This window comes from Theropithecus gelada, chromosome 2 (genome assembly GCF_003255815.1).
Source record: "Theropithecus gelada isolate Dixy chromosome 2, Tgel_1.0, whole genome shotgun sequence".
Lineage (NCBI taxonomy): Eukaryota > Metazoa > Chordata > Mammalia > Primates > Cercopithecidae > Theropithecus > Theropithecus gelada.
Genome location: NC_037669.1, coordinates 140,813,575 through 140,830,405, shown reverse-complemented (window position 1 = coordinate 140,830,405; position 16,831 = coordinate 140,813,575). Strand labels below are relative to the sequence as shown.

At 37.2% G+C, this 16,831-nt stretch overlaps 1 protein-coding gene across 1 annotated transcript in view; it reads left to right on the top strand.

The window, feature by feature from the left end:
- MED12L (mediator complex subunit 12 like) overlaps nucleotides 1-16,831 on the top strand; it is a 342,999-nt gene that overhangs the window by 303,943 nt on the left and 22,225 nt on the right. Inside the window, exons 39-41 of the mRNA XM_025376276.1 lie at nucleotides 11,706-11,795; nucleotides 13,744-13,973; nucleotides 15,599-15,755. Coding sequence (XP_025232061.1) covers nucleotides 11,706-11,795; nucleotides 13,744-13,973; nucleotides 15,599-15,755 — 477 coding nt within the window. The remainder of the gene's footprint in view (nucleotides 1-11,705; nucleotides 11,796-13,743; nucleotides 13,974-15,598; nucleotides 15,756-16,831) is intronic.

Sequence of the window (16,831 nt, the reverse complement as noted above, 5' to 3'; positions counted from 1 at the left end):
TCACCCACATACGATATGAATTTCTCTAGCTACGTAAGGTCTAATAATATAGTTATTTTTTCATTTTTTGGCTTCTTGTAGAGAAAAGTAAGTAGATGTATTTTTATCCATATCCTAGTAATTTTCTTATTCTAGAGGTTCATTTTCTTAAATATAACGAACAGAGAATTTCCATTTGTATTAATCTTCAAAACCGATTCTGGAATTCAGCAGATGCTTTTACAGGCTGATAAGTTTCTCCAGGTTTTGGATGTGACTGCTTCCTATGACAGTTGTCTAGTAACCCACTGGTTACTCCCTTTTCTTATGAGGTCAGACACTGGGCTGTATACTATTTTGTATTATCTTTTCATCTGCTAAGCACATAGTACAAATCTATGAGCTGTGTATCAAATGAATAATGTAAGATTTCATCAGCTGTTTCCAGGAGCCTGAAGTTTCTTAGTAGCTTTAGTCCTCAGCAGTCTGATTTTTATCCACACACCCTTCTCATAGCTTTCCCTCCCAGTGCTTCCAGAAACTGGCCCTTCTAGTGATGTCTGCTATGGTTGTTTTGAAAACCTAAATGGGAAAGGTAAACATAAATTCCTGAACTCAGGATATATCTAAGACCTCACAGTGTCCACTTGTCCTCCTCCTGTCTGGTTGGGGGAAGTTGGCATATGCAGAAACCATCCACCCTTCAGTGATACACAATGAAAACCAGAATTCCATAAAATAACCCTCTAGTTCCACTGCAGAGATTGTACATGAGCTTCAGTCAGTCATGGAATATTCTGTCATGGATTGTCTTATATTTCCTCAGGAATGTGTTAAGAAAGTGTTTAACACAGTACCTAGACAACAAGTGCTGAATAGCATGGATATTGTTAAGTATCTTAATGAGATTATTTGATGTAATAATTGTTATAATTGAGTATATTTTCCTATAGCTTTAGTGCATATGGACATGCAGAAAGATGTTTTGGCAAGAAACCTGTTTTCATTCTTCTTGGTTGCAGTCTTCATCTAGGAAAATACAGTAGTCCCATCACCCTGCTTATCCACAGGGAATACGTTCAGTGGTTGCTGAAACCCCAGAGCACCAAACCTGATATGGACCATGTTTTTTCCTATGTATAGGTACCTGTATGATAAAGTTTAATTTATAAGTTAGGCTCAGTAAGATATTAACAGTAACTAATAGTAAAATAGAACAATTATAATAATATACTGTAACAAACATGTAAATGTCATCTTTTTCAAAATCCCTTACTGTGCTGTACTCACCTATTTTCGGACTGTGGTTTTCTGCAAGTAACTGAAACTGTGGGAAGGGAAACCGCAGAGAAGTGGCGACTGCTGTAAAAAACAAACTATTCTATTTCTTACTCAGTGTCCTGTATTTAGATGGAACTCAGTCCAGTGGTTACACTACCTTTCTGTGTCTCAGAGTCCCATCTATAAAATGGAGCTAATTCTATACTGTACTTACTTTATAGGGTAGTTGTGAAGTTAATGATTTAGTATGTGTAAAACAGCCCTTAGAACAGTGGATGGCTCATAGTAAGTGCTCAAAAAGTGTTAGCTGTCATACTTACCATTGCTGCTTATTAGTATTTTTATGGTTTGTTATTTCAAAAGAAATTCATTTCCTGTAACAGTATTATTTTCTTAAACATGTTAAGCTTTAAAATGAAGGCATATCAAATGGTTTACTTGTATAATCACATAAATTGCCATTAATAGGATTGGTTTAATCCTCATTTGCTTAATGGTTACCAATAGAACAAACTCATAAAAAGGAATGTTGTTTTGTCATCCTAATTGTCATTTTAGCTTCTTAGAGTGGTGTGTTTTTGTTCTTTAAATACTGTGATGCTTGAGCGACTCATTCCAATCTCAGTATTAAAAGTATCACTGTATTATATTTTTCACATATTCTGTTAGAACTGTCACAGAATGTAGAATATTGATTATAATGCAAAATGCTGCTTTAATTATTTTCCACCCATTCCATTCTTACATTCAGTATTTTTCTTTTGACAGCAGGAACTTTTTTTCATCTCACCTCACCATCCCCCTTACCATATCAATCATCTAGGGAAGGGGCTTGCAGAAGGAATCTTAAGGGACTTTCTTTTTTTTTTTTTTTTTTCTCTTGAGACAGAGTCTCCCTCTGTTGCCCAGGCTGGAGTTCAGTGGCACGATCTCAGCTCACTGCAACCTCTGCCTCCCAGGTTTAAGCGATTCTTCTGTCTCAGCCTCCTGAGTGACTGGGACTATAGGCGCGCACCACCACGCCTGGCTAATTTTTGTATTTGTAATAGAGGCATTGTTTTACCATGTTGGCCAGGGTGGTCTTGAACTCCTGACCTCAGGTGATCTGCGTGCCTCGGCCTCCTATAGTGCTGGGATTATAGATGTGAGCCACCGCGCCAGGCCTTAAGGAACTTTCGTAACCCTCACAATATCAAATCATCTAGGGAAGGGGCTTGCAGAAACAATCTAAAGTTTTGACCCAGGAAAAGAACTTTATGCCTTGATTTATGGTGTTACTTTATTCTGATTTTTCCTTTCAGTATACTAAATTATTTTATTGTTCATGTAATAATTCCAGACAGCATATTTTCAAGAGTCCAAAGAAGGATAGACGGAAGATATGTTTAGCTTGAATTGATTCAGACAAATTGGTTAAAAAATGCGCTTGGTTATAGGCTCCGTACAGATCATGAATCATAAGGATTTTTCAGGACAGAAAAGAGGAAGATTCCTTTCAGAGGGCAGAAATGTGTGCCCAGTTATAGCCAGTACATGTAGCGACTTGTAAAGAGGATTTGGTTATCCACCATGGAGTAGGTCCCATCATTTGTGTATCCAAATCAAGGAAATAGGTAATTTAAAGAAGGAAGGATGACTGAGTCAGAACCTCCCAGAGCTGTTAGCTCCTTGGCAAAAATGAATCTGTGACTTCATGGGAACATGCTCTTGGATTACTGTTTAAGTTGAGCAATTACCCTTTGTTCGGTAATTGATCTCCCACCCTAAGGAAATGGAATATGTTTATTTTCTCCATCCCTCCCACTCACTCTTTAATGGTATATGTATTTCAAGCATATAGATGAGAATAGAAAATAATGTAATAATCACTAATGTACTTACCACCTAACTTTATTAAATAATATTCTTCCATAATGCTCTAGGTTATTTTTTAAATGAAACATTATAGATGTGGATGAGCCTCCTTGTATCATTATTTCCCTCCCTTCTTCTAAAGTGGGAATCCCCATCATGAATTTAGTGTTTTACTTTCTTATGCATGTTTTTGTACTTTTAATATATACATTTGCATCCACCAACATAAACATTGTACAGTATTACTTTGTAGATTTGAAATGTTATGTAAATGTTCTCACACGTGTTGTATTATTTTGCAGCTTTTTTGTAGCTAATATTTTAATTATTTCTACTTTGTTTCATAGTTATATTCATTCATTTATCCTGTTGGATGTTATTTCATTACGAATATTAATATGTTATTCATTCTGTTGATGGTCATTTAAGTTATTCAATTTTTTTTAACTGTTAACTGTTAGAGTAAACATTCTTTTACATTTCTTCTATACATGTGGAAAGTTTTAGGGTGTGTACCTGAACATGGAAATGCTGAGTGATTTTGAAAGTGGTGGTGATTCCTCTTAGAATAGTATATGGGCATTTTTCTTTCTCCATATTCTCACCAATGCTTGGTATTACCAGACCTTATTTTTCTCAATCAGAGCAGGTGAAATGGTATTATATTGTGACATCTTAATTTGCATTTTCCTGATTACCTGTGAGTTTAGTCATTTTTTATAACTTTACTAGCTATTCAAGTTTTCCCTTTTGTAAACTTCCTGACCATATAAATAGAGCATATTTCAAATTATAGTTTCATTTGTTAAAGGTAGGGAAAATAGTCTTGTTGAAACATATATTCAGTATTGATAACTAATGTGTTTATTCAGAGGGTGTAATTAATATACATTTCAATGACAAAAATGAACTTAGGAGAAGAAAACCACTGTACTGGTAAATATGTCCTAAACCCTATCATTTTGTTTTTTGGGTAGAAAGCATGTCCAGGGAGGTGGGTGCTTCGCTTATTACTTATATCTGGTATTTCTCTGTTTATTTGAACAATGAGGAAGGTGCTGATTTTATTTGCTAAAATTATGATTAGGCAAATATAATGAGCTAGGAGATAGTGTTTGCAGCTTTATTTTTATGAGAGAGGGCAGAAGATTGGATGGAGGGGTGAGGAAATGAATCACTAATACAAGCATGGCAGTTGAATCTAAAGACCAATGTACACCCCGTCTCTACTAAAAAATACAAAAAACTAGCCAGGCGAGGTGGCGGGCGCCTGTAGTCCCAGCTACTCGGGAGGCTGAGGCCGGAGAATGGCGTAAACCCGGGAGGCGGAGCTTGCAGTGAGCTGAGATCCGGCCACTGCACTCCAGCCTGGGCGACAGAGCGAAACTCTGTCTCAAAAAAAACAAAACAAAACAAAAAAAACCAATGTACAAATGCAATGAATTATGTACCTATGCGTAAAATGGTGAGAATAGGTATTATTTACCTGGGAAATTCCTCCTATACTTTCTAATTCTCAGTATAGTAAAATGCTTTTTTTATTATTGGTGAAATCCTTTGCTTCATGTCTACCTCCAGAACTCAGTGAGTTCAGGGAAATTTTTAACATTTCAGTAATATATCCCTTGGAATTTGAATATATAAATGATTTAAAAAGGGATTCATTTAGTTGAGAAATAGCAATTTTCCCCAGGTATTCAGTTGACTTTTCGTAAATCAAATTCCCTCTTAGTGTGCAAACAATGGTGACACTATAAATATTTGTTGTCTACTGCGATCAGTTGAATGTGTGGTTAACCTGGTGACGTCTTCCTTGGATTTACTGGGGATGGAGCTAATCACATCCTTCAAGAACATATGGCCTGCTGACTGTTCACTTAATGTCTTGTCTGCTTAATGTGACCCACATGTCCTGAGCTCCCCTACTGGCTCTAGGGAGGGAAGGACCCTAGGCCCCTATTGCTCACATGGGGGTTCCAAAGCCCCTTGGTTGCAGCACGTTTCGTTGTCTGATATCTCCTCTACTTCTTTTATGTCACCATTTAACCTCCATGTTGTGCTGTTCTAATATATGAATACCACCATATTGTTTATCGGTGTTGCAGTCTGCAGTGAGGATGTTTGACATATGAATTAATAAAACCCTTATAGGGCTTATGTTTTTAAGTCTTGACTTCCTGCAACATTGTTTTAAATGAAATAGTTCATATGTATTTTGGCTACCCACGTCATTAGGCTAAAAAATCTTATCTGTATTGTCTGCCGTTTTCTTGCTGTCCCCTTTCTGTAGGACTTCTGTAACTCTGCTGTCTCCCTTCTGGAAGACTTTGACAACATAATGGTAACATCCCTGCTGTCATTCCTTTTTCTTTCTTTTCTTTCTTTCTTTTTTTAAATAAATTTTTATAGCATTGCCCTTTGAACGTCAAAATGAGAAGCAGGTTTTTCTGTAGCTGGTAATAATTATAGTCTTCATTTCACTGTTACTCACTCGGTTTATGTTTGAGACTGTAACACAGAATCATGAATGCATTGACCATGTTTACTTTAATGGAATTTTTTTTTTTCTGAAAGTGCCCCCCTTTGATCGCGTCATGATTTCCATCATATACATGTATGATATAGAAACCAATAGACGTTCATGGCCTGGGCTTGGGAACAGAGACCAGTTCATGCACCTTCATCTCAGTCCCAGTTTTGAACTTGTCTATTCCTGAGCTCTTGCTTCTCTCTATGGTAATTTATATCATTAGCAGAGGAACGCATGGCATGCTGATTCATAGGCCAATGCAAGATAATGAAAACTGTGGTTATGAAACTACCCTCTCATCACATCCCACTCACTGGCTATTCCCAAAATCTCAACAGAACGCATCATCTCAATTTTCTTTCCAGTATGGAGAAGTTTTTTTTAGCATAGGTCTTGTGCATGCATGTCATAAGACTTCATCTCTACTGCTTTGCCTGGGCTAGCTAAGAATGCATGTTTTGCATTAAATTACTTATAGGTTTCTGTATCAGGTAGCCAACCCACAACATAAACCCAAGAAGCATTAGAATAAAAAAGAGCACACATCTCAGTTGTGACTGTAAGTTAACTTGTTTCACTGCCGATTTAATGGGTAACATTATCTATATGTTGATAAAAATGTCCTTAACTGCATATTCAAACTTTGAAAATATTTAGGTTATCTAATACTTGTTATATAGGCATTTTTCTCCAGTAACTACTTTCAGCAAAGGAGAGCTTGGAAACTTTTCTGAAAAGAGTGTTTTTCTTGACACTTTATGGTATTCAGGGGTCAGGTGAGGATTTTATTGAAAAACTTGAATTAAACTATGAAGTTCCAAAATGTTTTGGAGACAGCTTGTGTTTGCTATAGGGCATTGTTTATTATTCAGGTGATAATGTAATTCAGATAGAAAACAATTTGCATCAATCACTGACTTTTTAAAAAATGTTTTTATTGACAACTATTTTGTTTGTAAGTATTTAAAGTCAAAAGAAGGTTCCATGATTTCTATATTAATTCAAAGTAATGAAAAATGTGTATTTTTGCTATTCATTTTACCACTCTTATTTTTCTATAATATTCTGCTTTCTTAGGAAGTTAATATATACTCAATCAGTTCTTATAATTTATAGACATGCTAATACCATAAAGGTTCATTACTGTATGGGATGTGTTTTAGAATGAATTAGATTATTCTAGCAGTTAGTTACTGTTCATTGATTCCCAACCAAGTTGTATTTGAGGTGAAAACTTTTAAAAGTATCAAACATGACTAGCCAACAAGACTTCTGATAATTATAGAATTTCCTCTCTGTTGTCTGCAGTTGAAATAAACCAATGTGATGTGATGGCCACAACTTCTGGTTCATACCCTGTGTTGTTTTAGCCTAAAGCACTCAGTAACTTCCAAACTAGGAGTTATAAATAAAACTCTTTCTGCTAGGTGACTTGTAAAACATTACCCACTGGTTTTTGTTATGTGCCTTTTATTACTTTTTTTCCAAATTTATATTTCCAGAAACCAAGTCACAAAATCTGGCTGTGGTTTTTATGAATATAACTTGTCTGTCTACTTGTAACCCTTAAACACTACTGAAAAATTACTAAATAAGGATTTTAATCATTACTAGTAAATTGAGTGGATAGGAAACTCCTGATTCTGAAATTCTCTGATTATAATCCTTATTGATCGCTCATTGGAGGTGTAACCAGTCCTACGTGAGAAGGAGCTCTTCACATTTTCTCATTTGATTGAGGGTGTAGTTGCAATACAGAAGAGATTAAGACACAAAAGAATGAAAATTATCTTTCAGGATCATTTATCAAAAATTTAAAACTTATCAGATGCATTAATTTTAAATTATGCCAAAAGCCTTTGAGTCAACATCTCTTTGAGCTCACATACTTCTGTCCAATTAAAAAATACAGCAGTAAGAGAGAGAACTCTTCTTATAATAAAGGTTAGGAAGATAGTTCAATATTGAACAGCACAGCTTCTTTAGAAGCTTCTTAAAAATGGAAATTTTAGAAACTACGTATTTATTTAATGTTATATTTTATTTATATTTTGTTTATAGAGGTAAACCCAAAGTAAAGTGCATAAAAATGAAGTAAAGAGACCATGTGTAGGAATTTATCTCAGGTAGTAATGTAGAGATGGGCATATAATTATTAGACTGTCGCAGTTCTCTGTAGATCATTCCCTTTGCACGTACAAGTCAGGTATCTGAGGCATGGAAGCTTGAGCAGGGAACAGATATCTTATTCTCTCTTACTTATATGCTTAAAGTCACCTGGCACCTGGCTAGACACAAATATGCCATCAAAAACTACCTTCCTGCAGGCTGGATGCAGTGGCTCATACCTGTAATCCCAACACTTTAGGAGGCCAAGGTTGGAGGATCTCTTGAGTCCAGGAATATGAGGCCGCAGTGAAGTGTGATCTTGCCACTGCACTTCAGCCTTGGCAACAAAGTGAGATGCTGTCTCACTTTGTGTTTCACATAAACAAAAACAAACAAGTCATGTTCCCAGAGAGGTCTCTCCATGCATTAAAAAATATGAAGTTAAAGTGGCCTCGATTGTTTTGGTTGAGCAGAATAAATAGGGAGAAATTAAGTTACTCTCCAGATATGAATGCTGGCAGGAAGAAGAAATCATTAGAATGATAGATGCTAAACATTAAATTAAACTTGAGTTTTCAAAAGACAATGCTGACAACTGTAAGGCAATTAGAAAGCACTTGGTAAAGTAATTGATGCTCAAATATAAATCCTAATTTACCTCTAGATTTCTTGGTTAACAGATAAACTAAATTAAATCTTAGTTATTCTGAACAGATATTTACTGAGCACTTATTATATGTGCTAGGCACTAATTTAAAATAAAGCTTGAAAATTTTTCAGAAATTAACAGGGAACTAAAGTGACTAGATGTCCTGATTTGCCAGGCGTGATCTCACTTTGCCCTCTTGTCCTGGCTTGTCTAGTTTGGATGACATGTTAGATCATCTAATCTTGGTTTAATGTGGCCAAACCTATGCCCACCAACATTTAAAAGTTTTTACTAATTCTCAGTCTCTAGTTTCCTTGATTATTCCCACATTGTGGTTCTTATTTAACATTTGTAATACATTTCAAGTTATTAAAGAACTTATTCATTCTGTTTTCAACTAATTGAACTGTTTCTACAAATTGAAATAATGTGTTCCTGGCATTATTCTGGAAAAAACAAAGAAAGTAGGAATCCATTTCAGTCTGATAGGAGAGATTAGGGTGTTTTCTTTTTAGGAGCACATGATGATAACAGCTATGCATGGCAGAATTGGGAAGTGCTAGTCAAATAGGGGTATTTGTTATTTTTTCAGGGAGAAGATTGCATATCTGAATTATTTTCTGTACTTCAGTAGTGTGTTGGGACAAACTGGTGGTCGGGAGGGAAAGTAATATGTTCACATATAAATAGTTCACCTTTAGACATAAATGGTTGAAAGAGTGTCAAAACCATATTTCAACTTGTATTCCTTTTTCCTTTTAAAAGTATAGCACGTTTTTCTGAATGTTTTGTGATTTTTAAAAATGTAGAATGATAGTTTTCAGTTTCTATTTCTTTTTTCTTTCTTTTTTTTTTTTTTTTTTTTTTTTTGAGATAGGGTCTCACTCTGGTGCCCAGGCTGGAGTGCAGTGGCACAATCTTGGCTCACTGCAACCTCTGCCTCCCAGGTTCAAGCAATCCTCTCACCTTAGGCTTCCGAGTAGCTGAGACTGCAGGCACGTGTCACCATGCCCAGCTAATTTTTTGTATTGTTTGTAGAGATGGGATTTCACCATGTTGCCCAGGCTGTCTCGAACTCCTGGACTCAAGTAATTCACTTACCTTGGCCTCCGAAAGTGCTGGGATTACAGGCGTGAGCCACTGCACCTGCACAGTTCCTATTTCTTAAATTCCCATCATCTCAACTAATATTTGTAAATAAGAGTATCATCCAATAGCTCAGATATATAACTTATTAGTATTCTAGTTCTCTCTACCATGTAAATCATAATGTGTTTCATACAGTTCTTCAATAAAAGCAAAAGAAGAGCAAAGAGTTAGAAAACATCTACTTCATGCATCTGCATGCAGCTGTCACATGCAGATTGCATCCTGCTTCATACAAAGCCAAAAGAGGGCACAAGTTTTATAAACTACCTATCGATCCCTAGATTCTAACTCATATATAAATAGTTGATTTTTCTGTTTTGTAAAAATGAGGATATATGTATATTTGTCTCCACAAAGAAGCACAACAGTATGTCTCAGGGACCTTGTATGATGCTAGTGTCCAGGAATGGTCTTTAAGGATCCGGTTGATTTAATGATTCCTTGGCATAGTGTTTGGAGGATCAAGAGCCATTTGGATTCTTTGGAAGGAACAGTTTTAGGCTCCTGACAGTCATACTGTCATGGTATGGGTTCTCACAGAGGAAGTTTGGGCTATTTTTCTCTAACCCAGGCAAATGGAGATACAATTGTTTTTAACAGATTAATGAGCTAGAGACTAAGAGTATCTTCATGATAGCCTACTCTGAAAGTAAGATTCTTGTTGAAGCTCTTATGTGTAGATACTCTCAGAGGTATACTCAAAAATTTATGTTTCATTCATGTATAGATAGTCACCTAGAGAGATGCTGAAGTTTCATAAATGGCCCATGATTTTTTGTGGGGATCATAGAAAGGGCTTAACTGTCTCAGGTATGCATTTGGTTTTGGTATCTCATTAATAATTCTTAATAGAGATTGTCCCTTTGTTTTCTCATTAGGATGATTTTACGAGGCTATATGTCCTTACAGAATAAGCACCAAATAAGTATTTTCATCCTTAATGTCACACATGGAGGCATCTCATGATAATGGAAAGAGCCCTAGGCTTTCAAGTCAGACTTCCTGGAGTTTAGATCATGGCACTGCCAGGTCTTGCTGGGCAAGCTTGCTATGTTGCTTAAGCTCTTTGAGCCTGGCTTTTCCTGTCTGAAGATGAGGATGACGCTCCTTTCCTATAGAGTTCTTGTGAGAAAATGAGAGTAAGAACCAGAAGCCCAGCCTCTGAAATATGATCTGTTCTTAATAATTGTTGGTGTCCTTCCTCTTAAGCTACATATTTACCCCTTTCTCCCTGCTAGAAATAACTACACTACTTTTCAAGCACATTAAAATAGCTTTATGCAACTATAATTTAGCATTTTAAAAAATGAGAATCTCTATTAAAGACAGTAGTAAAATAATCCTATAATAAATCTCATTCTTTACAATTAGTCCTGAAAAAAAACAGAGTGGTAGGAAACTAGACTTCTTTTTATGATTATTACTGCAGGCTTCCATGGAGTAACTTCTGCCACCAAAACATAAAACACACCTACAACTGCTCTTGTGAATATATTTGTTTTCTTAGGGCCAAAACATGTATTAGATTAAGATTGGTGAACAGATGTTAATTGGTTTTATTTTGCATTGTAGTTGGTTAGAATTATATTACTTACAAGTAATTACTATTAACTTACAAAATTTATTGACTGTATTCTCATTGATTTTTAGAGTCATAGGAAGTACTAAAGGTATTCCTTGAATATCTGGCTAAATAGGCAATTAGTAGGTCACTGTGAAGAAGCTTCATTAAAAAGTCGTAAAAATTGTATATGCCGCCATGTGTCTGTACCACACGTTCTCTTCCCTGTATAGGCACTGTGTGGTGCAGCCCTGTGGTTCCAGATTTCACACTTAGTGGGACATTTATACCCTGGCATGTATTGGAAACCAGCTGACAGCCTCTTCTGCTGAACAGACCATTGATAACTTAGGCTTGTATTTATGTCTTTGTTATCATTGGGAAAATCTGTAGTCTTCCTTGGAGGGAATAAGTTCAGCAGTCTAAACACACATAGGAAATTGACGAGAAATAATATTTAATACATTTTGAAAATCTTTGAGTTCTTTATTCATATAATGAGATTAGATGTGGGTTATTTGAATTATTAACCAGAAGCTCAAATCAAGCCCTTGCTGTTATGATCAAGAGTTTGCTTTGGCTTTGTTTTCCAGGGCCAGCCGGGGGACCAGGCTGCTCTCTTTGCCGCACAAGCACGGCCCTCCCCTCAGCTCCCTCAATATCCAGGGCTGCAGCAAGCACAGGTACCCACATTTGCTTCATAGGTACTGACAGGATTTTCAAAGCTCGTTATTGGAGGTGGGAAATTAAGTAAATAGAATATATCAACTCCCTATGGTCTAGACTTTGATTACTTCTTCTATGTATAGATTGTAATTGACATTTCAGAAAAGCATTATCAGGATTGTTGAACAAGTCTTAGGATTGATTAAGGAGCATAAAACATTCTAGAAAATCCTTTAAAACTAAATTCAAACATTTTATTAGTGATGATTGTAGATATTGAAATACTTAACAATCCCAGAGTTACTTCTTTTATATTATAATGTATAATGATGTAATTCAGTTTTGAAGGTGTCATATTTGGGCTGGACTCAGTGCCTCATGCCTATAATCTGCACTTTGAGAGGCCAAGGTGAGAGGATTGCTTGAGCCCCGGAATTTGAGAGCAGCCTGGGTAACATAGTGAGACCCAGTCTCTACAAAAGAAAATAAAAATTAAAAAATTAGCCAGGCGTGGTGGCATGCACCTATAGTCCCAGCTGCACGGGAGGCTAAAGTGGAGGATCGCTTGAGCCTGTGAGGTTGAGGTTGCAGTGAGCTGTGATCGGACCACTGCACTTCAGCCTTGGGCAACAGAGCAAGACCCTGTCTCAAAATAAATAAATAAATTGAAATTGTCATATTCAAAGATAGCATCAATGAGGAATCATGGTAGAATAAGAAGAAAACGGGGCTTGAAATCAGACTTTGGCACAGTTCCTAGCAACTTACTAGCTGTGTGACATTGTGTAAGTTACTTACTCTGAGCTTTGGTTTCCTTCTCTGTAAAGTAGAGACGAAGGGTGTGAGGATTTAAGACAACCTATGGAACTAACATAGTGCCTGATACACAGTATAATGCAAATCTTGAGCTGCTTTTACTAATAATTTTGTTATTTCTGTATTCGTATACTCTTACCCTATCCCTCTGGGAATCAGGAATGCAGGGATGTTGGCAAGGTTGATAGTTGGGTTGGTAATTCAGTCTCTGTCCACAGCTGAAAGAAAAGCCTACACTGGCCTACACAGGCACTGAGTCCTTTAGCCTGGATCCATTCATGCTGCCTGCTAGAAGTGCATTATCCATTTCTCTGTCTTCCAAGTCAGAGACATTAAACTACCTGAAAATGTAGTGCTTTGAGGATTTGAAGAGCAATGTTGTTCTACCTTAATTAGCATTGTGTTCTATAAATTGTACCTAGTGATTCAGCAGAACTTCAGGTTTCTCTTTTCCATAAGGTGACAATATACAAAGAACTAGGTACTTGTATATTAATATTCATTAGGAAAATTAAGTGTTCACATTATTGGTAGAGTGCCAAACTAGGTCCAACCAGTACTAGAGGATAAAGAGCAGTTACCAATTGCACTATTCCTGGCTAAGGTATTGATAGTTTTTTGTTATGGTTTTGGAACTGGTTAGTTACTACACACACATTTATCAGACCTGGAGAGGTGTAGTCACGTATTGGGAAAGTGTATTTCATTATTTTAATTTACATTTGAGCATGGGTAACTTTTCTGACTAATTTTGGAAATGATATTAATGATACTTGGGATCTGTTGAACATTGATGTCATCTGTGCACTGAAGGTATGGATGCTTGCCTGATTATTTCTATACAGAAACGTGCCCTTCTCTAAAAATAAGCAGCTAATCTTAAAAGCCAGTTTAACTAAATGAGGATTCATTTTCTTTTAAGTTGACATTTCTGGTGAATCATTACACAGCCAGATCGTTCTGTGGCTTTTCTGGCCAGATTCCCTACATCCAGGGTAGTCCTCCTCAAATTTTGAGTTAGGAGAACCTTTGAAAACAATGAATTTCAGGGGAGTCCTCATGAGTTTGTTTTTGCCCCATATATCATAGTGATGGGAAAGCTGGGTGATAAATGGAAATATTGACTTCTTCCCTTGTGCCTACCTGCAGACCATGCCCCAGGGCTATACAATGTACGGGACACAGATGCCTTTGCAGCAGACATCGCAGCAGCAGGCTGGCAGTGTGGTCTTGTCTCCCAGCTATAACTCCAGAGCCTATCCGGCCGCACATTCCAACCCTGTGCTAATGGAAAGACTCAGACAGATTCAGCAGCAGCCGAGTGGCTATGTTCAGCAGCAGGCCTCGCCGTACCTGCAGCCCCTGACTGGCTCTCAGAGGTGATACATGTAGAAATGATGATGGCAATAATGAACAGTCACATTCTTGGGTTTCTTATGCTTCTTATAGGGCATGGTACTTTATCATTGTTTTTATGAGCTTGCGCACTTGAAAATAATTTGCATTCTGTCATCTCAGTTTTAGTAATATCCAGATAGAGGTTCAACATAAAGAATGCTCCATCTTGTTCATTTCATTCAAAACTCTACAGTTTTGACCCATATCTTCTAAGACATGAGTGTAACAGTCTTTAAATGATACTGTGTTTGCTTCAGTGTTCTTTTTTTTCCTCTTCTCTTTTAAAAATTTTCTGAACATATCTAACAGAGAAAACTCTTGATATTGTTAGGAATGCCTTTCTAGAATATGTTGATTGGAGCAATAAAATGTATGATTCCAATACTAATTGTGCATAGTGCACATGAGATTTTTGTTATAACTTAGTTTCTACCTTTTCCACCTCAGAGATGTTTGGCAAAACAGGATTATGATAGACTTTTTTCTGTTCTTGTTTAATTAGATCCCTTAAAGCATATAACTGCACTGTCTGTTATAGTAGCTGCCAACCACCTGTGGCTATTTAAATTTAGACTATTTAAAATTAAAAATTTAGTTCCTCAGTTACACTAGTCACATTTCAAGTGTTCATTGGTAGCCAAATGTGGCCAGCAGGACTAGCTTCAGTGGTGCGTGACGTGCACTGTGTTTAGAAGGGCCTGTGTTTAAAAAGGCTTCATGCTCTGCAGTTTCTCTGTGGAAATTCTTACTAAGTTTTGATCAGGGAGTCTTGTGTTTTCATTATGCACTGAGACCCCAAAATTGTGTAGTTTGTCCTTGTGGCCAGTCACTATCTTATTGGACAGCTCAGAGAGAAAACATTGCAGCCATCGTTGAAAGTTCTGCTGATAGTATTGTCTTACAAGAAGTATCATGTAAAACGTGTCAATCTAGTAGATAGCAGCACAGCTCCCATCTGTTATCATCAATGGCTGCATGATGACTCCAAGTAACCGCTCTTTGGAAAGTTGGCAAGGTTGATAGTAACACATTTGAGAAAATAGATATTTTGGATAATAATTTAGAAAATGTGCATTGTATGTACTATTTTTGTAATAAATAGCAGCATAGCATGGCCCACAAACTTGAACTTCAAAGCCCAAAAGTTCTGGGTTCAAATCCCACCTATGCCATTTGCTTTCTACATAGCCTTAATAAGTTACCTCTAGCTCTGTCTTTTCATTTTTAAAGTAGGGATAACAAAACTGCTGACCTTAAAGGGCTCTCTGGTGGGGAGTAAATGAAGTAACACATTTCAGCCCTTTTGTACAGTGCCTGCTTCAAAGTAAATGCTCAATTAATATTCCTTTTTAAACAAAAAACTATTAAATGTTTAAAAAGTGATTTATTGCATGACTGCAGTTTTACTTTAAGTCATGTGCTTGCTGTCCTTTTTCAAGTGGTCACATCTATTATTTTAACCACTGGGCTTTAGTCTATTTGAATTGTGCAAAGGATTATTGAGCACTGATTGTTTCTTGGGTGGTGTATGTAATGTGCTGGTAGCACTGATTAAAAGTTTGACATTATGCTTGGGCCTGAACCAAGTTGCATTATTCTTTGCCAGACTGAACCATCAGGCTCTACAGCAGAGCCCTCTGGTGGGCGGGGGAATTGATGCTGTGCTGACTTCTGCACATCCAAACCTTCCCTCCGTGCCCCTGCCTCAGGATCCCATGAGACCCAGACAGCCGCAAGTTCGACAGCAGCAGAGACTCCTCCAGGTATGGGGCAGGGAGATGAGGGCAATGCCATCATCCTTCAGACAGTGCAAATATGCAACAGTCAAAAAATGAAAAACACTGTAGACGTCAGTTGCCAAATTCTAAGGAGCCCTGTGTATTTGATGCTAGGTACATTGGTACAATTTAGTTACAACTTGGCAAGAATTTTATTTTCTCCATGTATCTACCAGGTTATGGGCAGAAGAGTACGTTTTGCAGAACATTCTTCCCATTTCACAAAGATTTGGGAGGGCAGACGGATGCCTTTTATAGAGTTAGCCTCAGCTTACCCAGCCTCTGTTTAAGTAGGAGCCATGCAAATTTTTTTAAAGTTTCATACATGTGAAAATGAAAAACTGAGCTATCCAGATTCCTAGAGCATTCTGCAATCTAAAAACATTTCTATAACACCTCTGGTCTGATAAGCCTCTGAAATGGGAGGAACATAGACTGTTTCAAAGAATATTTCATCTTGTCTCTGTTAGAATCCCGAGAACTGTCATTCACTTATTTGATGTACATTTTAAGTCACTTAGATAAAGGGTTCTTGCCCTTGATACATTTTTGTTTTTTCTTGAGATGGAGGCTCCCTCTGTTGCCCGGGCTGGAGTGCAGTGTTGCGATCTCGGCTCACTGCAACCTCCGCCTCCTGGGTTCAAGCGATTCTCCTGCCTCAGCCTCCTGAGTAGCTGGGATTACAGGCGCCTGCCACCACACCTGGCTAATTTTTTTGTGTGTTTTTAGTAGAGACAGGATTTTACCATGTTGGCCAGACTGGTCTCAAACCCCTGACCTCAAGTGATCCGCCCACCTCGGCCTCTCAAAGTGCTGGGATTACAGGCACGAGCTACCACACCCAGCTTCTGTAATACGTTCTTGTTTCTGACTTGCTTATTTAAAAAATATAGGCCATTATGTTGTTTACCTGTGTCATTTGTCTTTAATATTAACAAGCTTGTCCTATGTTATTGGATTGGAGATTTCCTAAGGAGACTGTACAGTGGGCTCTAATCTTATCAGTAGTCCAACTTGAGATACACTCTTACTTTATATACTACTAACAACAGAACACCAAA